At 43.1% G+C, this 27,270-nt stretch overlaps 1 protein-coding gene across 9 annotated transcripts in view; it reads right to left on the bottom strand.

The window, feature by feature from the left end:
• Nucleotides 1-27,260, bottom strand: part of F8 (coagulation factor VIII) — a 76,710-nt gene extending 49,450 nt beyond the window's left edge. For 2 of the 9 annotated variants that reach the window (XR_014543675.1, XM_083595786.1), the window contains exons 1-3: nt 26,830-27,080; nt 22,822-22,997; nt 992-1,092 (exon numbers count right to left, since the gene is read on the bottom strand). Coding sequence is in view for 6 of the 9 variants with exons in the window: in XM_083595786.1 (XP_083451912.1) it covers nt 992-995 (4 nt within the window). In the remaining 3 variants the exon portion in view is untranslated. Of the gene's footprint in view, nt 1-991; nt 1,093-4,193; nt 4,569-4,665; nt 4,688-5,373; nt 5,414-18,241; nt 18,621-22,821; nt 22,998-26,829; nt 27,081-27,141 lie in introns of those variants that run through there. The other 7 variants (XR_014543676.1, XM_083595791.1, XM_083595787.1 and 4 more) reach the window with 6 other exon arrangements.
• Between the last annotated feature and the right edge of the window lie 10 nt (nt 27,261-27,270).

Here is a 27,270-nt window from a genome sequence, read left to right as displayed (position 1 = left end):
AAAGCCCTCTTTTTAGCAGTAGATCGGAACAAATGGGGAAAACCTGTATTAACAAATGAAGCTGATAAGCAGTGTTACCCCACCTCCACGCCCCGGACTGGTTTAAGTCAGAAAAGGCGGGCTAAGCACAGACTGCGGTTGGTGAAGCAGTACCCCATTTGCACTTACTCTGCTTAGAATGAAACAGCCCTGAATACTTTTGACATTTCTGTATTTGCAAATATGTGGGTAGCAGAGCTGATGTAGTGGGAAGAGATACTCCTACAAGGGAACAGATAACAAGCTCCAAGAGAGGGCACGTTCTCTACAGCCAGCTCACAAATCTCAATCTCACTCACAAATACATTTCACTGCCTGTCCTGTAATCAGTAGCTCCCTTTGGGGATACCTAAGCCAACCATTCTATGCTAAATTAGCAAGCAATCTACTTAATAAAGACATGCAGCTATAACATAAATATCCCACGTCTTCACCAAATGATCTACAAAGTAGCTTGCAAGAAAATGAATGTGTCAAAAACCACCATAATACAAGTAACATTTAACTTGTAAGAATTCAGCATTAACGTGCTTGGTAAAATAATAATAATAATAATAATAATAATAATAATAATAATAATAATAATAATTGGGGGAAGAAAGGGTGTGGGTGTCCAGGGAAAAAAAGCCTTTGGCAATTCCACCCACCATTGAATTCAATGCCTCCAACTGGAGAGTGTAGAAGAGATTCCTCATATGCTCATTTTATGTGCTTTATTTAAATTGGGGAATTAATAATTGATTCCAATTTATGCACTGTCCGGCCCCATCTGCACTGTACATTTAAAATGTATTATATCAGTTTAAAAAGTCATGGTTTCCCCCAAAGAATCCTGGGAGTTGTAGTTTGTTAAGGATGCTTAGAGTTGTTAGGAGACCCCTATTATCCTACGACTCCCAGAGTGGTTTAACAAGCAGTCCCTCTCTCTACAAAAAAAGATCCTTTTGCTTACCCATCCAAGCAGGCTTGGGTTTTGTTTGTGTGAAGGTAGAATCTGTGTATTCCAGATATATGGCTTTCTTGTACCGAGTGGTTGGCGTGGGGGAGAATACCCTGGAAAAGGAAAGGGGCATGGTTAAATTAAACAGATATAATCTATACTGTCTGTATTTGCTTTGAGTTCTGAGTTATCACATTATATAATTTATATTTATGCCCAACTCTTCCACCAATAATACCCAGAGCTACTTACAAAAAAAGGGGAAACAATAATTAGGAAATAAACACTCAACAGTAAAACCCCCCCTAATGAAAAAGTAATTGTGAAAAGCAGCGATTAAAATAAGTAAAAACAGCAGCAGAACTGGGTATTTAAAACCTGCTTGAATGAAAAAAAGATGTTCTCAATTTCTATCTGCGGCCCCATCTGGCTTCATTTAAAGCAATATCATACCACTTTAACAATCATGTATTTCGTCAAATAACCGGGAACTGCAGTTTGTTATGGGTGCTGAGAGTTATTAAAAGATCTCACAGTGTTATCATTCCCAGAGTTCCCTGGGAAGACGGGTTGATTGTTAAACCACTCTGAGAAAACTGTAGCTCCATACGGTGAATAAGGGGTCTCCTAATAACCCTCAGTACCCTTAACATACAATAGTTTCTAGGATTCCTTTGGGGAAAGCCATGATTGTCTAACATGGAACGATGCTTCATGTCCTCTTTTTCCAGGACACACCCTCTTTCTCAGAATTAATTTTTTTGTCCTGGTGGATTTTTTAAATTTGGCAAAACGTCCAGGTCTTTTTTTGTTTTGTTTTGTTTTGTTTTGTTTACACAGCAACCCAAGAAATTGTTTTAATAAATAAATAAATAAAAGCAATATAAAAAGCCCTACGCTGACCAGCATCTTCCACTGTAAAGAATTAAACAAAGAATTAAATCGGTTTCTCTGCAACTTTCCCAGTCCTCCCCGCAGTGACCATGTTAGAAAGCTGTTAAGCTGGAGTTTGGTGATGCAGTGCAGCGGAATTCCACAAGGGTGCCGAGTTGTTAAAAAAAACGGTAAAAAGGGTTTTTCATTCTGAAAATCGGTGACTAGTGTCTTTGTAACAGTATACGGACAACAGAACACTGCGAAGCTGAATTGGGGACAGGAGAAACAGAGCTGTAAGAGAACATCTGACATAGGTCTCATTTCAGTCAGAGGGGGAGCGGTCTTCTGGAAAGAGAAGAATCCCATAAAGAGAAATTGGGAAGCTGAATTGGAGATAGGAGAAGTTTAACTTCCACTGAATTCCTGAAAGAATTCTATCTCCTGCCACATCTTTTTTTTCCCCTTACCAACTTCGTTCTGTAAAATAAACTCCTTTTCCTGTTTTAACTTCCCTAGGTCTCCAGGTTTTCTTTTCAAAAAAGCAAAACTTGGCCCGTAGTTAAGGGGGTTCACCACCATTGACGGTAACGTCATGATATGAAATGAAAAAAACCGCAAGTAGAATAAAGTGTTTTATATTTCTATGAGAGAAAAACCCTGTCAGAATATGGCACCCCCTCATAAAATTCTAGAAGTGAAAGGGGACAGTCGGGAGAAGCTCAGTCTGAAGGAGCAGCATCTGAGGAAGTTCTAGTCAGGATTTAGAATTTAGGAAAACAAAACTTGAAATTGGCAAAATTCAAACAGAAGCAGAAAAAGGAAAAGTCAAGCTTCAAGCAGAACAAGCTAGGCTTCAAGGAGAACAGCAGATTCAGTTTGCCAAAAATGTCACTATAGCAGGATAAAGAGAAACATGAAAAAGGAATGTACAATCTTAAAATGCAAGAGAGGCACCTGAAGGGTAGAGTTACCAGTACCACAGAGAAGCGGGGAAGTTACCTTAGTGGAACAAAAGAAATTTCCACAATATCAGAAAAGAGATGACGTGGAAGGTTTTTTTTGTTTAGTTCTAAGAGAACTTGTAAAGATTTGGAGGTTCTAGATGAAGCCAGGACAATATATTTGCATCCACTGATATGTGGCAGTCTCAGTGAGGTTTACTCAGAGACGAGAAATAAAGAAACCTCAGATTGTTTACTCTTTAAGGAAAGAGTGAGGATATGATTTGGGCTCATTGTTGAACAGAGCAGAAAAACAATTAGAGATATTAAAAGGAAACTGGTGAAATGTACGCCTAGTTAGGTTGCCTCCTAGACAGAGCCTTAAATAGATGGGTTGAGGGATGTAAAGTTCAGACATTTGAAGAACTGAAGCACTTCTTTAAACATGTTCCCTCACACTTTGTTTGGTTTTTGAGGGATAAAAAGCTGCAAACAGTGATGGAAGCAGCAGATTTCCTGGACGAGATAAAAGGGGACATGGGAGAGTTGTTATTCTCACGAACCTTCAGGAAAAGAAAGGTTTGAGACACCAAAAACCAAACAAAATAAAATGGGAAAGTTAATTTGTTTTCACTGCCAGGAAAAGAGACACACAAGAAATCACTGTGCAAAATTAGAGAAAGCTAAAATATCAACTTCTGTCAAAAATGTTGAGTTTATTAGAAAGGCAGAGCCTGTCACAAATCAGCCCACAAACTCTGCTCAGAGCTAAGCCAGCCTGAGAAACCAGCCAATGTTTTACAGATCTGGAGAGTTTAAAAATATATAAACAGGGATTATATGGAATTCCTAGCAGCAGTGCAGGCGTGAAACTGTTAGAGAGTGCAAAACTGCAACACCAGGTGCTCCCTCAATAAAGCTGTGCGCTTCTGTCCCTGGACTCTGTTGAAAAAACCCCAGCTTTGCCATGCAAACCAGGAAGTGACTTCACCAGGCAACTAATTTTTCTTATCTCTGTGGCTGCAATCTCCTAGGTGACATGGACGCCTTTGGCAACTGAATGTGCATGCGTACTGCTTCCATTTCCCACCCAGCCACCCACTCCAGGAGGAACAAAGTAACTGTGGAGGCTCCCTGCATACTTGAAATTATTGAACAAAGATTGTACCGGGTGTCTAGGAAGAGGAAGTGTACTGCCCTCTGGGAAACAAGAAGGTAGTTAGTGATTCCCAGAAAGTACAGGCTGCAAATACACCAGCTAGCCCATGAGACACCAATGTCTGGACCTCTTGGAATAAAGAAAAATAGGGAAAGGACATCAGAGCCTTCAGTAAGTCTTGTGCAGCATATCAGCTTGCAGGTTCTTCCCTCCATCCCAAAGCTGGGCAACCACTTACTAGGCTTCCAGTATTTGTTACCCCGAAATTGATCTTCTCAGTTTTGGGGTACTTCAGGCTTGACGCCATGTGCAGGAAAACTGCAGGCATTGCTCTGGCAGGAAGTATGGGCACTCTCCTCAAGTGGATCTTCTCAATTTTGTGCCACCTCTGCTCCGCACCCTGCTCCAGCTCTGTAAGGAAATTCCGGGTCTCTGCCTCCAAATGGATCTTCTCGATTTTCTGCCACCCCAGGCTTGGTGCCCTAGGCAAGAAAACTGCTGGCATGCTAAACTGCTGGCACTGCTCTGGATCTGGGAAGGAATATCCAGGGCTCTGGCGGGGTCCTAGAGCCCTTCCCTCATTCCCAATGATGGGAAATCACTTACCAGCTTTGGGAAGGTAGTGCCAGGACTCCCAGGGCCCTAGCTCCGCCCTCTCAAAGCTAGACAGAATGGGCAGACTTTGTAATCTTTCATAAAATGGCACAAACCTGTGCGAGGCCAATGTTTGGCATCTCCAAGTGGATCTTCTCAATTATGAATCTTTTCATTTTATACTACCTCAGCTCGGGTGCCCTGTGCAGGAAAACTGCCGGATCCTGCACTGCAGCTAAGCAAGGCGCCTGGCTCTAGGAAGGAAGCTCCACGGCTCTGCAGGGTCCTAGAGCCCTTTCTGTCCATCCCAAAGCTGGACAAACATTTACGGGGCTTTGGGAAAGGGGGGCAGAGGGCTTTGGGACGCTGCTGGAACCCTCACCTGCCTTCCCAAAGTGGGGTACACAGCCCTCTATCTTGCTGGGGAACCATTTGGGGGGGTTTACAGGCATTATGCATTTTTGTCCCAGGGTTCCAATCGCTAGAGGTGCATTTAGGATTTCTGAGTGACTGTAATAACACAGCACTGTGTAACAATGAGAATCGCAATAATGGACTAGAAACAGCATTAAGTACCCCAGGAAGAATACCACACACCCCAAGAAAAGTGGGTCATACATGCAATGAGGTTCATAAATGAGGTTCTGCTCCTTGAAAAGGCATGGAGGTTGACAGAATGAAGTGGCCACCCTACATAAACGTAGAGCCGGGAGATGTCCGGAGATTTCACTTGCTAAATATCCATGCTGTGCAGGAAAACTGCAGGCTCTGGGAAGGAAGAGCCAGGGCCCGTCCCTCCTTCCCAAAGATGGGCAAGTACTTACTAGGCTTCCGGCTTGGGGAAGGCAGTTCCAGGATCTGGCATCATTTCAAGGAACTTGCACCGCCCTCTCCAAAGGCACACAAAATGGACGGCACTTTGAAATTGTTTACAAAATGGCGCCCTGTGCAAAGCCCGATTTTGGGCATCGCGATGTGTCAACACCGCAATATATAGTGTGATGTCTGAAATAAGGATAGAACTATGTAGAGGTGAATGGGGTAATGTCCGGGCAACTGCTACTGCTTAGAAGTCTGAAAGTGTTATTTATTAGAGTACAGATCATTTTTTAAATTAGCACACTTCCTCTAAAATTCAAGCTGCAGAAATAATTAGTAGCACAGATATCAAAGGAAAGGTGAGAGAATGGTCCCTAATAGACAAGTGGGAGACACAGATACAAAACTGCACACATGCACACAGAAGGGGACAAGGAAAGAACACGTCTTAAATAACGCTACAAGGTTTATTATTGCAATTTTTAACTTAGAAGCCCAGGGCAGCTTCTAAGGGGGCTGGCTGAGAACAGGGCGGGACAGAAAAAATGGGGCTTTAGAGACATAGGTGTAGTCAGGATTTATGTTGGGGCAGCAGGCTTCACGTTGGGAGGGGGGCAGAACCTCAGTTAAGTATTTTTATTGATTTACTTGATGGGGAGAACTACCCCCCCAGGCTATGCCCATGTTTGGGGAGGCAAGGCAGAAAGGGCTTAAGTAATAAATAAATGAAGAGTGGAGGTAACCAACTCTCCTTTTATTTATTCCTGGCACAGAGACACCTGCACAAAGTTGCAATCATATAAGGTTTCTGTCGTCCGCAAATGGATCTTCAATATTAGGGGCACTGTGCAGGAGAGCTGCCAGAACTCTGGCTCTGGCAACAGGGTCCTAGAGCCCTTCCCTTCTTCCCAAATACAGGCAAGCAGTACTAGGTTTCAGGCTTGGGGAAGGTGGTGCCAGGGCTCTGACAGCACGCGAGCCTTCACTCTGCCCTCTCAGGAGCCAGATAAAATGGACGGCACTTTGAAATTGTTTACAAAATGGTGCCCTATATGAGACCACTTGGCGCCCCCAGGTGGATTTTCTCAATTTTGCACCACCTCAGACTTTTGGATGAATTAAATACCATGGCTCTACATAAAAATGAGAATAGTACTAATGGACTCGAAACAGCGTTAAGTACCTCAAGAAGCAAAAAAAAATCCAGGTGCTGCATACAATTTATTATATCATAAACGAGATTCTGCGCTCATGGGAGCTGGCAGACTGAAATAAGCATCCTAAATAAACATAGGTCAGAAAGGAAAGGGGCGGCAACAGGGCTGGACGATGTCTGGTTATCAAGATCGTGATTTGTCACCAGCTAAACATTGTGATATACCAATATAGAACCATGCCTGAAATAAGGATGGAATTATGTAGAGGCAAACAGGTTATGTCCTGACAACGGCTACTACTTAGAGGTCTGACACTTATGTTTACTTGCCTTTAACGTATTGTTACCACTGTTATTTTATAGTATAGATCATTTTAAAATTAAACCCCTTCTCTAACATTAAAACGGCAAAAGTAATCAGTAACATAGATATCAACGGAAAGGTGTGAGAATGGCCCCTAATAGATACAAGGGAGACACAGGGAAGAAAGAGTCTTAAACAACAGGGCAATATTTATTATCTTCAACTCAGAAGTAAATAACCCCAGGGCGGTTTCTAAGCGAAAGGGGGGGGGGCGGTTTGCTGGCTATAGGCAGGATTGGTCAGAAACATGTGGGGCTTTGCAGAGGTGAGGCAGAAAAAGCTTACAGTGCCAAGCACTGTGCTTTCACAGCACAGAGACAGGCATAGAGACACTTGTTCAAAGATACAATGATGTGAGGTTTTTCCGGCTGCGGGGGTGTGTGTGTGTGTGTGCGAAAACTGTGCAAGCTCTAGGCAAGGTTTTAGAGCCCGTCCCTCCTTTCCAAAGATGGGCAAGCACTTACTAGGCTTCCGGCTTGGGGAAGGCAGTTCCAGGATCTGGCATCATTTCAAGGAACTTGCACCGCCCTCTCCAAAGGCACACAAAATGGACGGCACTTGGAAATTGTTTACAAAATGGCGCCCTGTGCAAAGTCCGATTTTGAGCCACCTCGACATCGTGATATGTCACCGGCTAAACATCGCAATGTAGCACGATGTCTGAAATAAGGATGCAACTGTCTATGAGCGGTCGGGGTAATGTCCAGGCAACTGCTATCACTTAGAGGTCCTAAACTTATCAATATTTACTTACCTGTAACATCTTATTTTAAAGTACAGATTTTTTTATTTTTAATTAGCACACATTCTCTAAAATTCAAGCTGTAGAAGTAATTAGTAGCATAGATATCAAACGAAAGAGAATGTTCCCTATTAGACACGTGGAAGACACAGACACACAAATGCGTACACAGAAACGCAGAAGGGGAAAAGGGAGGAACAAGGTTTAAATAACTGGGCAATGTTTATTATTATTTTTAATTCAGAAGTAAATAATCGGTCTTTTTTTCCATGGGATAAGCAGCAGCTTTGTGGCACAGGGAAGTAAATAAATAAATGCAGAGTGAAGGAAAGCCATTCTCCATTTATTCATTCCTGCGCAAGACAGATAATATGGATGGACTTTGGTAATCATTTGAGGCCAACAATTTGTCACTCACAAATGGATCTTCTCAGTTACGGATCTTGTCTGGGAAGGAAGAGCCAGGGCTCTAGCCTTCCCTCTTTTCCAAAGATGGGCAAGCACTTACTAGGTTTCCAGCTTGGGGGAGGCGGTGCTAGGGCTCTGGCCCATCCCAGAGCCCTCACTCCACCTCCCTGAAGCCAGACGACATGGACACACACTGTAATCTTTCACAAAATGGACTCCTCTGTGAGAACAATTCGGCGTGCCGAAATGAATCTTATCAATTTTGCACCACATCAGCTCTGGCACCATGTGCAGAGAAACAGCCAGCACCGCTCTCAATCCTATGCTGCATCTAAGCGAGGCATCTGCTTCTGGAAAGGAAGCTCCAGGACTCTTGACAGGCTCCTAGAACCCTTTTGTCCTTCCCAAATTCGGGCAAGCTGTGGTCCTGGTTCTGGGGTCAGCAGCGAAGCTGAGGTTGTTGGCACCCGGGGTAGACGTGTTTGCGCTGGGGGGGGGGGAGTGGGTAGGAGAGCAACTGAACCTGGACAGCACAGTCGGATTTTGTGTGGACTAAGGGTAAACGACAAGAACATGGAGATTTGCCTTGAATTGCTGGTGTTAATAATGGAAACTGATATTGCAATGTGTGATTTTCGAAATAACTGCAATTTTGAAAATGCGCAAAATGGTCTGGTACCTGTATGCTCACCCATTGCTCAGGAGAGGTTTGAGATAACTTCCCATTTTGCAATGATCTTGAAGGGTGGGACATGTGGCAAAAAACTAGAGTTTGGTGATACAGTGCGCCAATGTGCTGAGCTTTAGTTTCACTCCGATTGGCTGCACGTACAGCTAGCCAGAGTAGAGGGTGGAGACAGCAAATTGGGAGGGGAAAAGAGAAAAGAGTTGAAAGTTTTAGTTCTGGTGTTCAGCTGGTGTTCAGCAGAGCGTATGTGCAAAATCCACTCTGAGGAAAATATCTGTAGCCAGAGACGGAAGTCTCTGAGCTTAGTTTGAAAGACAGTGATTAGTGTCTTTGTAAAAGTATACAGACAAGAGAAAACCCTACTTGGGTCTCATTTCAGCCAGAAGGGAAGTGATCTTCTGGAAAGAAAATCATCCCAAACCAGTTGGAGGAATGTGGTGACCCCCTGGCTCTGTAATACTACTAGGGGAGCCTCATGAGCCTCATTTATAGCAGGCTGGGAAACTGACAGAAAGTACCACCTTGTTTAAGAACCAAATTATTAAGTGGTAACAACTATGCAATTAAGTTTAATGAAGTGAAGTGAAGTAACTGAAAATAAGCTGTGCATTTACCACCTTGTTTAGGCACCTGTAACATCAAGTGAATTCACAATTTTTATAGTTTATTGTTTTCTGAAAGTATTCTATCTCCTAACACATCTTTTGTTTTACCAACTTTGTTCTGTAAAATAAATTAATATTTTCCTATTTAACTCCCCTAAGTCTCCAGGTACCAGAGTTTTCTTCTCAAAAAAAGCAAAAAATAACTAGTAGTTAAGAAGGGGTTCACCGCACATGGCTTAGTGGGCATTTGAAACCTGATCTTATTTTTTCAATCTTAAATTCAGTGCTCCACATTTCCACATCAGTTTGCTTTTTTAAAAAAGCTTCATTAACATATATTTCATTTTAGTGTGAATTTATCCTAAAGCACACAATATTGCATGCAATTTTGCCTAACATATACTTTTCTGTTAAAATAAAATTCCCTAGTACATTTTTGCCTGTCATTTCCTACTAATATATATGCACACTTTACGCATACACACAACACACATACGAGGGTAATGTGCACATTACTATGTTACGAAATTACATTTCAAAATGTGTTTGGATTGCATATTGTTTTGTTTTTGTTTAAATAAATGTTATTAGATTTTATAAAGAGATACAAATATCATTTTTTTATCCCAACTAAAATTAAATCCAGAGAAAAATAAGGGAGAAGAGAGAGACAGAAAGAGATAAATATAGAATTAAAAGAGAGAGAAATAAGAAACTAAAGAACTTCTTAATCTTCATTTGTCAGCTATTGAAAAACATTATTCAAGTCATCTACTCCAATATAGCACACAGCACAACTACTCTCTATAAATCAACATTATCTTTAGCTTTCAAAGCCAAATGTCATTATTTCTTTTTCACACAAAATGTCTAAGAGAGGTTTTAAATCTTTTGTAAATGTTAACAATGACTGTTCTCTGATTCAGCACATCAATTTCACTAAGTCTAATAATTATAATAACCATTCCTCCATTGTTGGTAACAGTGAGTTTTTCTATATTTATGCTTATAAAAGTATTGCTGCTGTAATCATATATTGGAACAAAATTTCATAGTCATTTTCTAACTGTATATCCATAAGTCCCAGCAGGAAGAATTCTGGTTTCAGTTTAAAGTTCTTCTTCAAAATTCTCCATATCAAAATATATTTGTACCCATCTTTCTTCTTTTTTTATGTCTACTAAGCATGGTAAAATGTCCCTTCGTGTTCTTTACATTTCCAACAAGTATTTTGGATATTTTTGTGCATTCTAGATAGCTTCTCAGGAGTTAAATACAGTGGTACCTTGGTTCGCAAACACCTTGGTTCCCAAACGCCGAAAAGTGTTCCGGTTTTTGAATGTTTTTTGGAAGTTTAACGTCTAATGCAGCTGTTGGCTATTGTTTCCAGGGCGCCTCCACCAATCAGAAGTTGTGCCTTGGTTTTCAAACATTTTGGAAGTCAAACGGACTTCTGGAACGGATTAAGTTTGGTGCTTTTGTTTTTGCTTTTTATTTTGTGTTTTTGAGGCTTTTTTAGTTAATTTGTTTTTGTGACTGTGTGAAACCCAGTTCAGCTACTGATTGGATTGATTGATTGATTGATTGATTGTGTGGCTGTGGAAATGGATAAAAGCCCCCCATCCAAACAATGACTATCATAAGTGCAGATAAGAAAAAATAATAATTTTAAATTTTATCATCTACAATGCTGTCTTATTTATTTTATAGTACAGTACATTGTTTATTGCTTTCATTTTATGGATCAATGGTCTTGTTAGATAGTAAAATTCATGTTAAATTGCTGCTTTAAGGGTTGTTTTTAAAAATCTGGAACAGATAAATCTGTTTTGCATTGCTTTCTATGGGAAAGCACGCCTTGGTTTTGGAACGCTTTGTTTTTGGAACGGACCTCCAGAACAGATTAAGTTTGAGAACCAAGGCACCACTGTACCAACAGTACATCATTTTATTTTTAAAAATGCATATTGCTTTAGAAAGTGTGAATTAGGCATATTCACCTTTAGATGCAAACTTAATCAGATTGTCCCTCCTTCCTTACTGGTTGCTGCTATGCAAGTATCTTTGTCCAATTACTTTTTTAAATTTTTTAACTTTCTCTGTTGATGGAAAAGGATCATCATTGGCACATGCTTTCCCACAGAGCCAACATGTTTATGTAAGGAAAAAAAGAGTCACACTATAAGGGAAAGAGATAATGAAACCCTGTTATTACTGTCTTATCACCAGTGTTATCTGCAATGTTTGGAGGCTCACACTGAGCATCCATTAGAGGACAAGAAGTGTTGACCTGCGGAGAATGGACTTGGCAGGCCAGAAAGGTCGCTGATCATATTCCTTTGGGGTGACTCAGACTGGCCAAGGAAATCCGGAATTTAGGAGCAACTGGGAAAACAAGCAAGTGGAACTGTGGATATCAAGTCTAATTTTGCATGGTACAAACAGTGCTGCTCCCACCAAATCAGAGCTCTAACCAAACTGAGAGCCCAGCCCTTCAGGGAAAACTGCCTTACTTGAAAATCTACAAATGATCTTGGTTCAGCTGTGATGCCATCAGCATCCCAAACACAAAAGACAAAGCAGAAGGGAAGGAGATGAGAGCTCTCATAATCAAACACCAAAAAGATGCTTGGATCAAGGGAGGAAAAAATCCCAAAGCTGTTTCATCGAGAGTTTTCCTACTTCCCGGGGTCAGCCCTAGCTTTTTGGGTGGGGACTCTTAGCTACGGCACAGAGATAACATGACAAATTCTTTGCCTGGAACACTCAGAGTCATTAGGCACATTTGGTCTGTAAAGTTTCTCTTGAGATGCCAAAATAAACAGGCCCTGCCATTGTATTGAAGTTTCCCATCACAGCCTGGCCCTCCTTGCCTAGGAAGTAGGAGCTGGAACTTTCAAGCTCAACGGCAAAGCAGTTCATTCCCCTCCCTCTTCTCACAAAGACAAGGAGCAACTGTACCATGCACATAGGAGCCAACTCCTAGGGGCCAAGGGGTCTTCAGGCTTCATCCCCCCCCCAAATAAAGTATTTGAGGGGGCTGGGTCCCTCCAAAGTTGATGAGCATTGCCATTCAAATGTGTGCCACATCATGTCTGTGTGCCACAACATGTGATTGATGTGGGGTAGGGCTTACTCCCCCATATTTTATTCAAGTTGGCACCCCTGGCTGAACATGAGGAGGCCTTTGAGCAGTGTGAGTCAATGTGGTAGGGAAGGGATAAAACAAGTGTGAGCAAAGCCGTCCATATCCATTTCTCATTTTTCCAGTCTTCAGTTCTCCACATTTCCACGTCAATTTGAAACAAATTAAAAGCCCTCCCCTCAAAAAATTCACCAGCATCTTAGTGTACATTTCTTCTAATGCACACATTTGTTTGCAATTTTGCCTAGTATGCTCATTTTTCACAAAGCATGCAATACGGTTTTGTATGTCATTTTTCCTAATAATTTTTGTTATGCAGACCTTACCCACAATATATGCATTTTTCCACACATTGCTTGGCTGAAGAACTGCACTGCAAAATTTGGAAAAGTTTTGAAAATTTGGGAAATTTTGAAAGATGGCTGTGCTTTGGTTCTCATATTGCTTAGGTAGGCTTGTCTTTAAATGTGAACAGAATCCAATTCTTCCCTCATACCTTGCGTAGACTCTATACCATCTGGCTGCAGTGCAGAGAGAGAAAAACAAAACTGGGCCGTTTTTGTACCTGCTGAGAGACCAGGTGCCTTTTACAGTCCCTAAATTACCAAAATCCCTAGCAGCAGCTATTCCACCAGTCTATCTGATCTGTCTGTCACAATTCCATCTGGCCTTTACAGTGGCACCTCGGGTTACATATGCTTCAGGTTACATACGCTTCAGGTTACAGACTCCGCTAACCCAGAAATAGTGCTTCAGGTTAAGAACTTTGCTTCAGGATAAGAACAGAAATCGTGCTCCGGCAGCACAGTGGCAGCAGGAGGCCCCATTAGTTAAAGTGGTGCTTCAGGTTAAGAACAGCTTCAGGTTAAGAACAGAGCTCCGGAACGAATTAAGTACTTAACCCGAGGTACCACTGTATATGAATTGTAGCTTTAAAGAACTTGTGTATTAAGCATTCATCCTGATTTGCACAAAGCTTACACAGAGGTTAAATTATGCTCCACTTTTACTGAGTGTGTACTGTATTCTGCTTTGTTTAAGGGTCAGTTATACAATGGTGAGCATTCATCCTGCTTTGCTTGCAGGGTGTCGTTCACACATCTTTCTGTTAGTCATTTGTTCGTCCCACACTGAAATGGACTTCCAGGGTGACTGTCCCCCCCCCCCCAGAAAACAAAGGGTTTGTCGTGCAAGGGTTACAAAGTGCCTCACTTCACTTAAAATGCACAAATCTAAAGTTCTGCCATGCACTTGAACTGCTCACACAAAACTGTGACTATCTGGAAGCACCTTGACTTTGCTTTTCCTTGCCCCCCTCCCAATCCCTTTTCCTTCTGTGTCATGTATTTTTAATAAACATATTTTTTATTAAAAATTTCTTGGTTTACAACTGTATGTGCAATGTCTTTTTTCCCCCAAGTTTCATTTTCTACAGATCAGTTTCATTTGTTGAGACATTAGTGTTACATTCAGAATACAGTGGTACCTCGGGTTAAGAACTTAATTCGTTCTGGAGGTCTGTTCTTAACCTGAAACTGTTCTTAACCTGTTCTTAACTTTAGCTAATGGGGCCTCCTGCTGCCGCCGCTGCACGATTTCTGTTCTCATCCTGAAGCAAAGTTCTTAACCCGAGGTACTATTTCTGGGTTAGCGGAGTCTGTAACCTGAAGCGTCTGTAACCCGAGGTACCACTGTAAAAGGGGGAAAGAGATGGAGGGGGGAATGGTGAGTGGGGTGGGGTCAGGTGGCAATGCTTCTATTCTACTTAGTGTATGTGTGGGGTTTTGTGTCAGTGTCACTTGCGCGGGTTCTCTTCACTATTCACTTGTGTTTCTTTGGTGGTGAGAGAGGTTGGGGTTGGCCTAGGGTGTGGTTGTTTGTTTGTGATGGCTGTGGTGAACTTAATTTGCATGTGTGAGTAGGGTGGGTGGGTGCTTATTAATCAGGTTAGCAATATTGATTCATATGCTGTTGGTGGATTCTTGTTGTTGTCTTCTTGGGCTGTGTATGTGATAAAAGGGAACCATACACGCCATATATTTGAAGTGCATTTAAAGCACATGACTGCTCCCAAAGAATCCTGGGAACTGTAGCTTATGCATCACTAAGTGACAATTTCCAGCACCTTTAGTCCCCCAGGATAGCACTAAAGTTCCCAGGATTCTTTGGGGGAAGTCATGTGCTTTAAATGAATATTGTAAGTGTCATGAGTCCGGTGGCCCTGCCTGTTTCAGAACTGAGGCAGTAGCTGCTGCAAGGTAAGGAAGAAGAGTAGGATATGGAAGGAGTAGCCCAAGAGGGATGACAGAGACCCTGTTATTTTGCCTTTAGAGGTTGGGGACAGAGAGGCAGTCACACTGGCTCTCTGAACTCCATCTCATTGCTGAGAAGCCAATACCACCTCAGCTACTGGGAACAGGCCCACACCTCTCAGAGAAACGTGAGCCTCCAGATGCATCAGACTTGCAGTAAGAAAGAGTCCCACGAGTAAACAAGCCACGTCTCGCCTTTTTAATGCCGGGAGTGTTGTGATTGTTTGTCGAGATATCTTAGAAGCTCTTGATACATTTAAGCACCTGACGAGTGACACAAAATGGCACCACCTCCCCACCAGGGAAGAAAGGGCGACATCAGGATCTGCTGCCCCTGTGGATTCTGCCACCTGAGGCGGTCACCTCACCTTCCTTAATGGGTGGGCCGGCCTTGCTCACTTCCCATCTCTGACACCTGATGCTGTTTCTGAACTCTCTAGTCATGCCTTAGGCAATCTCTGCCTATAGGCTGATCTGTAATGTTGCAAGCTTTCTTTCTTATTCACACTTAAGAGTCTCTGTGATAGCATTTGGGATAAGAGCCAGGACAGTAAGCCTGAGGGCATGGAATTTCTTACTGATCTGTATAAGCCTCTGAAAGCCTTTCCAGCAGCACAAAATAAATATATGTCTATGTTCTGTGCCAAAAACAGCAACATTATGAGACCTGTATGAATCAGGCACCCACAATTAACCATACTGTTCATTTTAATGTCAGTGTGGTTTTTAAACATGAATATAGTAGGCTGGGTTACAACTTAAGCTGGGTTATGTTCTTAGGATCACACCTAAAGACAAAATCACACATAGGATTCAGCTATACAGCTGCAAATACAACGTTTTTAAAATATGTTGTAAAGTGCAATATAAAAATGTGACACTAGAGGACGACAGTGAACTATGCAAAATTCAATGTATTTTTCAAAACTTTTTAAAAGAAGGCATTTTCACAGCATTTTTAATATGTGTGTAGATTCCACCACAGACAAAGCCCATAGGGTTCAACAGTGGGTGGGATTGCCAAGGTATTTTTTTCCAGAATCCTGGCCCTTTCCGACCCCATTCCTTTTTTTAATTGTTAAGCTTAATGCACACAAGTTAAATGCGCACAAGCTGCAGACTTACTGAATGTAAGAAATGAGTATGTTTATAAAGTTTAAAAAGCCAGTGTGGTGTAATAATTAGAGTGTTGGTCTAGGATCTGGGAGACCAGGATTCAAAACCCCATTTAGCCATGAAGCTCACTGGGTGACTTTGAGCCAGTTACTTTGCCTCAGCTGAACCTACCTCACAGGGTTGTTGTGAGGAAAATAATGGGGAGGCAGGAGAACCTTATATGCCACTTTGTGCTCCATGGAGGAAAGGTGGGATATAAATTAACTAAATTTCAGATATTGGGTGTCACCTTAGAAGAGGCATTGTCCCTTCATTTTCATTTCGGAGGAGGAAATGCTTTATTCTGACCATGCCTACTGCAATGGTACAAGCACCGCCCAAGTATGTTTTTCTCTCTCTTCAAAACTATTGTTTTGGTATAAAATAAGCAGTCTGAAACCCACGTAGCTGCTTCTACTGAGAAGCAAGTCCTGTTGAATTTAATTGAACCTATTTCTAGGTAAGTGAAGTTATACTCACTCACTCACCGTACCTGCAAGAAAGTCCCATTGAACACACTGAGTAGTCCCACTGAACTCTTCTGAGTAGACATGTATAGGATGCATTTCTTTAATCGGACGATAATCCCGTAAATTATGCAAATATAATCAAATTTGTATATGTTTGCTTCTTTTCTGTCATTTCTTTTACTGCTAATTGTGAGCACCAGAGAGCCTACTTTTCTTCTCCCCCAGCTTTGCCCAGTGTTGCTTTCACACTTCCCTGCTTATCTCCACACCTGTGAGAGCTAGAAACTTTCTTCTTTTTCTTTTTTTTTTTAAAGAAAACTAAGATTCTCACAGTGCTGAAATTTTCATCACAATGTAATACAGTCATGCCTCGGGTTACAGACGCTTCAGGTTGTGCGTTTTCGGGTTGTGCACTGCGCCAAAACCGGAAGTACCGGAACGGCTTACTTCCAAGTTTCGGCGCTCATGCATGCGCTAAATCGCAACCCATGCGTGCGCAGACACGGCGCTGCGGGTTGCGAACACTGCAGGTTACGAATGTGCCTCCCGCACAGATCACATTCGCAACCCAAGCGTCCACTGTAACACAATATATACACTCCCCAACGTATGGGTTCCAGAGCTGAATCCTTTGATGATCCAGTTTAGTTCTTCTTCAAATCCGCGCCCCCCCCCCGTGCCCTGTCTGCCCCCCAGCCAGTCTTGCATATACCATTAGTTCTCAAAGGCACTGCTTGAACTACCTTACAGAATTCACAGACTACAGGATTGCCAAAAAAATTTTGCTGACACCACTCCTCTACTTTGAACAGAATCCTGACAAACAGACATTGTATGCAACCTTTCATTGCATGGGGGAAAATAATGGGGGGAGGACTCCACCTGCTAACATTATGTGTGTTAAGCTGCTCTTAAAGGTTCAGGCCAAGCCACTTCAGAAATGTGGCAACCCAAAGCTAAAAATTAATACCTGACAGGCTGAAATGGCGGGAACTGGAATCCAGCAACACCTGGAAGGCCACAGGTTCCGCTTGACCGTTTTAACGAGTGATGCCAGGGACTGCCTGCCAGAATGAGGCTTCACTTGTCAGGCCAGCAAAATGCTACTAGCAAAATCATAGGAAAACTGAGCTGGCAAATTTAGATACAGACAGAGACCCTGCACATCTACCCTGTTGCTGCCATCAGAGCAGAGCTCTGGGGCAGAGGTCCAGGGTCCCATGCAGCTGAATGAACAAAAACACACACACCCTCCATGCAACAGGGATGGCTTCTCACATTTTGAAGGGGACAGACATTGCCATCTAAAGAGCACCTACACCAGAGCTTTCCAACCTGTGTGTCGCGACATGCTTGTGTGTCGGCTGCAGTGTGTAATGGTGTCATGCGAACGCTCCTCATGCTCCTCCCAGGAATGGAAAGGGGTTAGTTTAATCTCTGGTTTGCTAGTAAAACTGAACTATTGTGTCGCGAAATGATGCACATCTAAAAAGTGTGTCACCAACATGCAAAATGTGGAAAGCTCTGCACTGCACAGTAAGGCCACTAAGCCCAGAGTCTAAAATCCCTTTGCAATAGCTAGATAAGCACCATACCTTTAAAAGACATTCAAAGCACCCACAGAATCCTGGGAACTGTAGTTTAAGGGCATTGAGAATTGTAGTTCTGGGAAAGGTCAGTTCCCAGGATTCTTTTTTTGTGTGTATGGGGGGTGGGTGAGTGTTGAATGTGCTCTGAAGGTATGGTACATACACAGCCAACATCACCACAGCATATAAACATAAAGAAACAGGGAAGCAACTACGGATGACAAATGGACTATCTTTACCCCTTCTGGCTGCCAGGCACATAGTCCCAGTCTGTCTCCACTGCTCCGATGTAATATCTTCTGGTGATGCCAATGCTCTGCTCAAACAGGCACCACAGGATGACGATGCAGCTGCACAGGGGCAGCCTCTGCATGGTCTAGTGTGTGTCGAAGAGACTCCAGAGGCAGTTCCGATTCAAGGAGAAATCTAGGAGGAGGTAGGTGATGGTTGCCTGAACTATTTACCAAGCGCCATCCTCAACGAGGGAAGTGAAGGCAGGCCACACAGCAACTACAGGTTTGGGCGAAGCTCTAACAAGTTTTCAATAGGCGACCGGATAGGGAATCACGGTCACACACACAGACTTTCAGTGTGCTGGGATGTGTGAGTGAGCAACACTGGGTGGAGAGCAACAGGATGGAGAGGGGAAAAGCCAAAGGGGGGGAAAGGTTGAGCAAAGTTTAACCTCTTATTCGCTGTCGGGACACCAGATCCAGGATTAGGTTAAGAATTGGCTCTGATAGACAAGGCCAAGACTCATCTAATGCATCTTTCTCCAACAGCAGCCAGCCCTTGTAAGTCTGCAAGGATGAACCAGCCATCATTCTTGTTTCTTCTCCTTGCATCTGATATGCAGAAGTATACTATCACGACAGACAGTAGTTCTGCTAGCCAATAGCCATGGACAGATCTGTCCTCCACAATTTTATCTTATCCCTTTACAAACAAACAAAATCATAAGAGCATTTCTCAATGTGTTCTGAAGGTTCCACATGACCCAGTCTGAGGGGCAAGCTGTGGCAGCCTGGCTAATGGTCAAGTATGATTGGGGGTGAAGACTCTCTCAGAGGTACCTGATCTGCCATTGTCAGAGTCTGTTTGCCTATGAAATTCATTGTGTCCTCCACTGAACAATCTGGCTAACTGCTGCAACTTGCAAGTAGATTACAGAACCTCTCTCTCAATAACTTTAATTATAAAAACTTTAAAAGGACAACATCACGTGCAAATCATATTACAACAACACGAAACATATAAAAGAAAAACAATCAAGAACAGTCACCAAAATGGCTTCCTTGAAAACTGAGGGTAGTACCAAGCAAAGCAGGTGACATAACGTTATAAAAGAAAGAAGAGGAACATCACCTTGTTAAACTGAGTTGGGTGAAGGTAGCCTGATTCCAACCAATCAGTCAAGTGAAATCATCTGTCATAGGGGTTGCCAAATAAGTCATGCTTCTCTGGGATAAGTGGCATCATACAGTGGTACCTCAGGTTAAGAACTTAATTCCTTCCGGAGGTCCGTACTTAACCTGAAACTGTTCTTAACCTGAAGCACCACTTTAGCTAATGGGGCCTCCTGCTGCTGTTGCGCCGCCGCAACGCGATTTCTGTTCTCATCCTGAAGCAGAGTTCTTAACCCGAAGCACTATTTCTGGGTTAGCAGAGTCTGTAACCTGAAGCGTATATAACCTGAAGCATATGCAACCCAAGGTACCACTGTACGTTGCTCGTTCATCTGCTTCACAAAAGACATCGAAGTGGTAACAAAGTCCACACTAAACCTCTTTGAAAGCCATAGTCAGGTGCAAAAGAGAAGAGTGGGCAATCTTCTCTTAGAACCAAGGAACATGGTGCAAATGCTCAGGCCTGGTATTCGTTTTCAGCACCATAACTGAGCTCACAGTTGCACAAAAAACCACTCCTGGTTTCTTCACACACACCTTTTCTACATCTCTGCAGCATAATTAGGGCTGAGGTTGGGGGAGGCCTTACCTTTAAAACAACTGGAACTCTTTTCCCCTAGTGCAGGGGTGGAGAACCTGTGGCATCCCATATGCTACTGGACCACAACTCCCATAATCTCTGACCATTGACTTTTGCTGGCTGGGGCTGATGGGAGCTGGAGTCCAATAACATCTGGAGGCCCACAGGTTCCCCACTACAGCAGTGGCATGGACATCCGCATTCTTATGAAGCGTCTGTCACCACCTCAAGAATTTTTTTTTTACCCTTCCAGTCTTACGACATGTCTACCCTGACTTATGGGATTATTATACTGTTGATCCAGTTCAAAAGTTCAGCAGGGTTAAAGCTTCCTAATCTCCTCAGGGTCCCAGTCCAGCTCTCCCCCTCACCTGCATTCAAAAGCTATTTGTGTTTTTAAAAGCCATTACTAATTGCAGTGAATGTCATCCCCTTTACTTTGACCTTTATCCACACTGTACACCTAAAGCTCATTAAAAGCACATGGCTTCCCGCAATGAATCCTGGGAACCGTAGTTTACTCCTCACAGAGCTACCATTTCTAGCACCCTAAACAAGTTCATCACATCCACACCATAAATTTAAAGTGCATGTATAGCACATAGCTTCCTCCATAGAAAACATATGTGGTGAGTCTGGAATTAACAGGTTTTTCTGAGTCAGTTTTCTAACAAAGAGAGATGAGAATGGAGGAATTTCCCCCAGAAATGTCTACTAACTTTTTTCATGGTCAAAACAAGTCCTCTTCCTCCAGCCTAGGAAAGGGCTGATGCGAGATGATTCACCAAAATGTTTTATGCAAATCCTCTTTATATATATTTTTATATTAAAATGACTATTTAAAAAAACAGAGTTGCTTGTCTCAAAGTATTTTTGGAGTACTATGAATCATAACAGGCAGGGCAAGGATGGCTAGGGTCTTGGCTTCTCAAGCAAAAGAGAAACACAGGGCAAGGTCAGTGGGGGGGATGAAAGACCTATTTATGGTTCATTTCAGACACAGTATTGTACTGCCTGCCCCAACTTAAGAAAAATCCCCCCTCTTTTAAGGTGCATTTCAATCTTGCCCACTATGTCAAAAAGGTTCCCTACCCCTGGACTACATAAATAAATATATCTGTCCTAAATCTTCTGCCAGTCAGATTTATTGGATAAGCTCAAGTATTTTGAGAGAGGGCAAAGAACTTCTCTCTCTCTCTCTGACCCCTTTCCGCACACCACGCATAATTTTATAAACCTCAGTGATTCCTCTCCTCTCCTGAGTCGCCTCCCTCACCCCAAATTCAAAAGCCCCAAATGCTGTAGCTTTTCCTCATAGGGAGGATGCTAGCCGTTATATCATGTTTCTCCAACAATCCTGTAATAAATATAGCTGTATCCATTGATGGCTGCTACATTTTCATAGAAAGGAAAAGTCGTTCTTATTTAGAAGTCAGCACATGGCAGAGGAAACTGATATGACTATAACATAAGACAGAGAAGACTTTAGTAATGACTAACTCCTGAGTGGTGGTTGCCCCAGACACTGATTCTTTAAATTTGAAACGAATGAGTCACGGGCAGGCATCAGCACCCATCCTTGTGCACCTGGGAGAGTTGATTGGCACCAACACCCGTCTTGGTGCCTGCACTATGGGCAACTACAAGCCTACCATGTTAAATTTCCCAAAATGCCCTGGAGAACCCACCATGGTAGCACTTCAGAGCATTGTGGGACATTTAAAATGAGTTACCTGGTGCTGTTCAAAGGGCAGCTACACAGCTCTAATTGAAGGAGTGATTCAACTATTGCTGGGTAAAACCACTTTGGAGTTTCCCTACTGGGCCAGGGGGATGGTAACAAACAATGCTGGGATAATGAGGGGCCCTTCTGAGCAGCTGCCTCGGCCCTTGGCCAGTGCCTGACCTGGCTGAGTACTGCCACTGGACCTTTCTGGGAAAACTCACTGCTTCGCACTATGGAAAGGGCTTCTTCCAGCCTGCAACACCTGCATAAGGTGTTGCAGTCTATATAAAAAAAACTCCATTTGTGAAACTTTAGAGGGTATGCATTTGAGCTGTGTGGGTTTCCTTTGCTAAAAGCAAGAAAATTGAGAAGTCACCTGCCAAACCACATAAAGATTGGTGGCTGAGGGAGGCAGTGGCTTTTACCACTTTCCTTCCCATAACTCTATCCGTACATGGGTGAAGGGTACTTGGAAAGCATGGGGGAAATTGCTCAAGGCAATGAGCTAATCTTACAGGGCTCCTGAAAATGGGCCCCAATTCTTTTTCTAGGGACTCTCCCATCTGAGTAAGTCAGAAGTGAGTCAGAAAGTTCACATCTCACAAGCCACCTACACCTTCCTTCTGGTTATCTGGGGGAAATGGCCTTGGTAGCAATTGTCATTCATCACTCAGGGAATGGAGCCTATGAGGGGGATAACATGTTATTGTCCTGAATGAGGCAGAAAAAAACACCCACCAAAAAGGATGAATAAAACATGGAATTTCCCAACAACCATATCAAAATGTGGACTGGGGGGAACCTCATTCTGTTCAAATTTTTGTCCTTGTTTTGGTTTTGGGTTGGTTGGTTTTCATTATTTGCAGTAACCCAGCAAGTTTAAGTGAAGAAGGAAATTGTTTAAAGGAAGGATGTGTGGCTCTAGCAAGGTAGAGTAAAATCAAATTGCAGAATATAACCTTCATATTAGACTCTGGAGAAGGAACTTCCTGAGGCTGCGTACACACCATTCATTTAAAGCATATTTCATGCACATTCACACATACACACCACAAAGAATCCTGGGAACTGTAGCTTAGCCTTCACTGAGCTACAATTCTCTATTACCTGAATCAGGGAGGCTGTGGAGCACCCTTGCTTGGATGTAGTGGAGGGCTGGATGAGGAGCAATAAGCTGAGTCCCTGTAACTGAGAGCAGCGTTGGCCCAAGGCATTTTGGCACCTGAGGAGAACTCCAAAACGGTGCTTCCCTCCCCGTCAGGGAAGAAGGTCTCAGGGAAGATCTATATCAGGAACAAGGGTGGGGGAGGGGGAGAGAGAGAGAAAGACTGACATCAGGATTTGCAGTCCTGGTGGACCCTGCCACCTGAGGCGGTCACCTCACCTTGTTTCATGGGTGGGTTGGCCCTGGCTGGGAGATTCCCAAATCTGGGAATTAGATGTTCTACCTATTGCACTGGATTATATGGCATTTGCTTTGAAGTTGCAAGTGCAGAATTTGGCGGGGTGCTCATAGATCCAGCCCTGTCACTAGAAGTTCAAGTGGCCTCAAGTGGTAAGGAGCACCTGCTGCCAGCTTTGGGTGGTTCGCCACCTACAGATGTTCCTGAACAGGGAAAGCCTGACTACAGTGTCCTGTATTTTGGTAACCTCAAGTTTGGATTTGTGTAACACACACTGTGTGGGGCTGCCTTTAAAGCTGGCCTAGAAGCTGCAATTAGTGCAAAATACAGCAGTGAGTCTGCTCTGTGATACAGCCAGCGGAGAACATACAACACCCCATCTGAAAATATTGCAATGGCTGCATTATATGTTGAACTGAACAAGGTGGCAGCATAAATATGGAAATCCTGAGATATGGCTTGTGTTGACTTATATGAATTTTTGGAGTTGCCTAAAAGAATGTCTTTTTGACCATGTATATGCTCAGCATTAGTGCCTGAGCTGATTTGTGTGTGTGTGTTGCTTTCCTAGTTGCTAAGAATTGATACAATTTTATTTTTATCATATGTATTGCATTTGATATTTTTATGGTCCCAGTTCTGGGACTGCGACTGAGCAAAGAGCAGGCTGTGGATTGCATGAATGATTGAATGAATGAATGAATGAATGAATGAATGCATTCTCCCATACTGCCTCAGTGTCCAGGGAGAGCCAATGGTTTGAGCCATCTGAACTGGTGGTGCAGTCATTTTTGCAAACAATTCTATGAACTCCTTTTGATGTAAAAGGTCCTTAAGCAGCATTTTATCTACAGAGCAATGAAGATCCTCAGGAAGCACAAAGAGGCTAAGCAAACATTACCAGCTTAAATTGCAGCTAGATTGTTCTTTTTTCTTAATTCAGATTGAAGCTAGTTTTGGGGGAGAGTGCATCAAAAAGAAGTATTTCATAATAAATAATGGGATAAAGATAAATATGCGTTGTGGCTAGTGTAAGGTACATGTACACTGTTTCCCAAATGGGAAACAGTTTCTCAAATGGAAATGCACCAGATTCAGAGTAAATAGGAGTGTACACAAAACCAGTAATTGAACCAAACATGCCTTATTTCCAGAAAATGACAGGCGTAAGAGAAAGGGAGAAAAAGAGAGAAATAAACCCAGGTGGTTTCTCTTTCTTCTACAAATTTCAGTTTCAAATGCTCTGTGAGTAGCTGTGGAGTAGGGACTGTCCCTACTGGGGTGAGTAAGACAGTCAGAAATCGCCCAACCAAGAAAGGGGAATTCACTAACTCTTGGCAAAGCTACTAATAGCAGGACCAGCAGCAGCATCCTCATCACAGAGACCAGAAAGCTGCCAAGGTGGGAGGGCCAAGAAGGGGCCCTCAGGCTACAACTACAACATAGGCTCCTTATCCCTGCATCTACAAGGCTGACCTATGATTACTCTTCTCTGTACAACTTGAGGAAGCAACCTGAAGCACTAAGCAAGAAAAGGACACACTCCAAGGATGACTCCATATACATATATATTATGTTCTCTCTTTTTCCTATTTTGACTTCTTGGAATGGAGTACTGCTGGTAACATGTTTATATTCCTCCCTCCTCTAGCTCACAGCCTGAAAGGCAGACTAAAGACAAACTGTGTGCATTATTCTTGAGCATCAGTTCATACTGCTGTGGTGGAGTGCTCTAGTCTTGATTTGTAAAGGAAAGTAGTAAAAATGGTCCCATGAACTGTGACCGGGTGCATATTTTAAGAACCAGGCTGCTGGCCTCTTCCTCTCCCTGGCAGAGGAAACTCCATGCAGGCTGGCATATCGTCTGATCATCATCACAGATGTTTATCTGTCTTGTGTTTCTTGTTGCAGCAGGAAGGAAGGCACAACCTCAGTCACTCAAGAGGATCTGCAGTGGGGAGCACTCGGGCAAGCAGGTGCACTAATGCTTTTTCTCCGAGCTGTGAAGAACCCATCATACCAAGCAGGGCTGAGGACAGAGGGATTGTGTGCAATCTTCTTTTCAGCTGAAGGGTTCTAATTGTATATTCTGTTGCACTCTGGCAGATTGATATTAATATTTACAGAATGTGACCCTTTCCCTCATTATTTATTTATTTTTGCAATATGTTGCCTCTTTCTCATTATGCTGTGTCTAACAGGAAACTGACCTCCCTTAATCTAGCCTGATCCTTTTTCTTCTCAAGGAGATTAGGAAAAGCACTCTATATCCGGTGTAAACAGGATGCTCAGTAGTTGGTGTAGGATCTGTCAGATGATACCAACAGCTACATCTGATTACTGGGTTTCCTGTGGCATCAGGTTCTGCAGCTGCTAAGACCTCCTACCAGTGATGATTGGAATTGCAACTAGCCTAAGCGTATACAGCTCCAACATGGGAGCTCTCCCACAAGCTAAGTGCCCAGGACTGTTGGTGAGCCTAGCATAGCTGGATATTGAGGGGGGGGAGTGCTGTTTCTAAGAGCTTGTTGGAGAAACTCTTGGGTGAAACTCAATTAATTGTTCCAATATAAAAGGTATTGTGTCCCTTGAACTAGATGAGCCCTCTCCAGAAATCAGTGTATTAATCAGATTTGCCAGTCTGCTAGAATTCTGGCTGTTTTTTGTTTTTGTTTTTTTGTTTTTTTAAAAAAGAGCAACATTTAAATCCTGTGTGCAATGCTTAGATCTTTTGTTTAGCACAAGTCAGAAAAACACAAAAAGCATATCATTCTTCAATAAATTGCTTTTTAAGATGACACTGGCCTTCCTTCTTTTTTCTGGTATTTATTTAAACTACTCATATACTGCTGTTGTGGACAACCTCCTTGCATAAAATTGTAAAAAGGGTAATATTTTCAACACAAATGACACAATTAAAAAAAAAACAACTGTTTGCCTTGAAGGTTACAGGGTAACATGGCAATTCATTTGGGATTCATTACTTCCATAACACAATCCTATACATGTCTACTCAGAAGAAAGTCACACCGAGTTCAGTGAGGCATATTCCCATAATATGCGTGTATAAAATTGCAACCTTAGGTCTAGGTGGGGTTCACCTTCTTAAGAAGCTGGTTCCTTTAGGAAAGTTATAACTCTGCTCATGTTCACAGTCTGTGTTCTTTAAAAGGTTTTTAAAATAATAATAAATAAACTCTGCATTTGTTCAGGTGCATTACACCCTTATGGTTTTAAAAAACAAACAAACCTCTCCACATGCTCAGAAGCTATGTGTCACTGAAGAGCAGCTGTGTAACTAACTGTGCGCCATTCCAGGATCTTAAAAAGTAAAAGGGTAAAGGAATCCCTGACCGTTAGGTCCAGTCCTGGACAACTCTGGGGTTGCGGCGCTCATCTCGCATTACTGGCCCAGGGAACCAGCATACAGCTTCTGGGTCATGGGGCTAGCATGACTTAAGTCGCTCCTGGAGAAACCAGAGCAGCGCACAGGTTTACCTTCCCGCCGGAGCGGTACCTATTTATCTACTTGCACTTGAAGTGCTTTCGAACTGCTAGGTGGGCAGGAGCAGGGACTGAGCAACGGGAGCTCACCCCGTCGCGGGGACTCGAACCGCCGACCTTCTGATCGGCAAGCCCTAGGCTCTGTGGTTTAACCCACAGCGCCACCCGCGTAAGCGTTTACAATTGCTTAAAGGCCCACATACATTACCTGTGTTCTTAAACTCTCTCTGCACATGTTTATGGGCACTGTAGCTCTTTTGGGGTGGTAGAACGTCTGTACATGCTCAGAGTTCCTCTCTCGGCCAGAATGATAAGTGTACTAGCAGCCTGATCCACGGGAGGGCGCATAATAAGGACCGCGCTCTAGTAACAGGAGGCCGCACCACTCAGAAACCCGCTAAGCCCTTTGCTCCTCCCCTCAGCATGACGATCTGGAGCCTACACCAATAACGAGGGGGAGGAAAGTCGGAGGGGGCGGTAACTGTCTGAGACGTTCCCGCCTCTAACCTCCGGTGGTTACCTAGGTGATCAAACAATCAGGCTCCGCCTCCTCACGTGTCCCACAGGTGGTGGTGGCGGTGGTGGTGGCGGTGGAGGAGGAGGAACACATCGCGGAGCGGATTAACCCACGCCTCTCCTCTGCGAACGC

This window comes from Podarcis filfolensis, assembly GCF_964270895.1.
Source record: "Podarcis filfolensis genome assembly, chromosome: Z".
NCBI classification, from domain to species: domain Eukaryota; kingdom Metazoa; phylum Chordata; class Lepidosauria; order Squamata; family Lacertidae; genus Podarcis; species Podarcis filfolensis.
The sequence above is the reverse complement of the archived record's forward strand: the minus strand, read 5'-3'. Positions and strand labels throughout refer to the sequence as shown.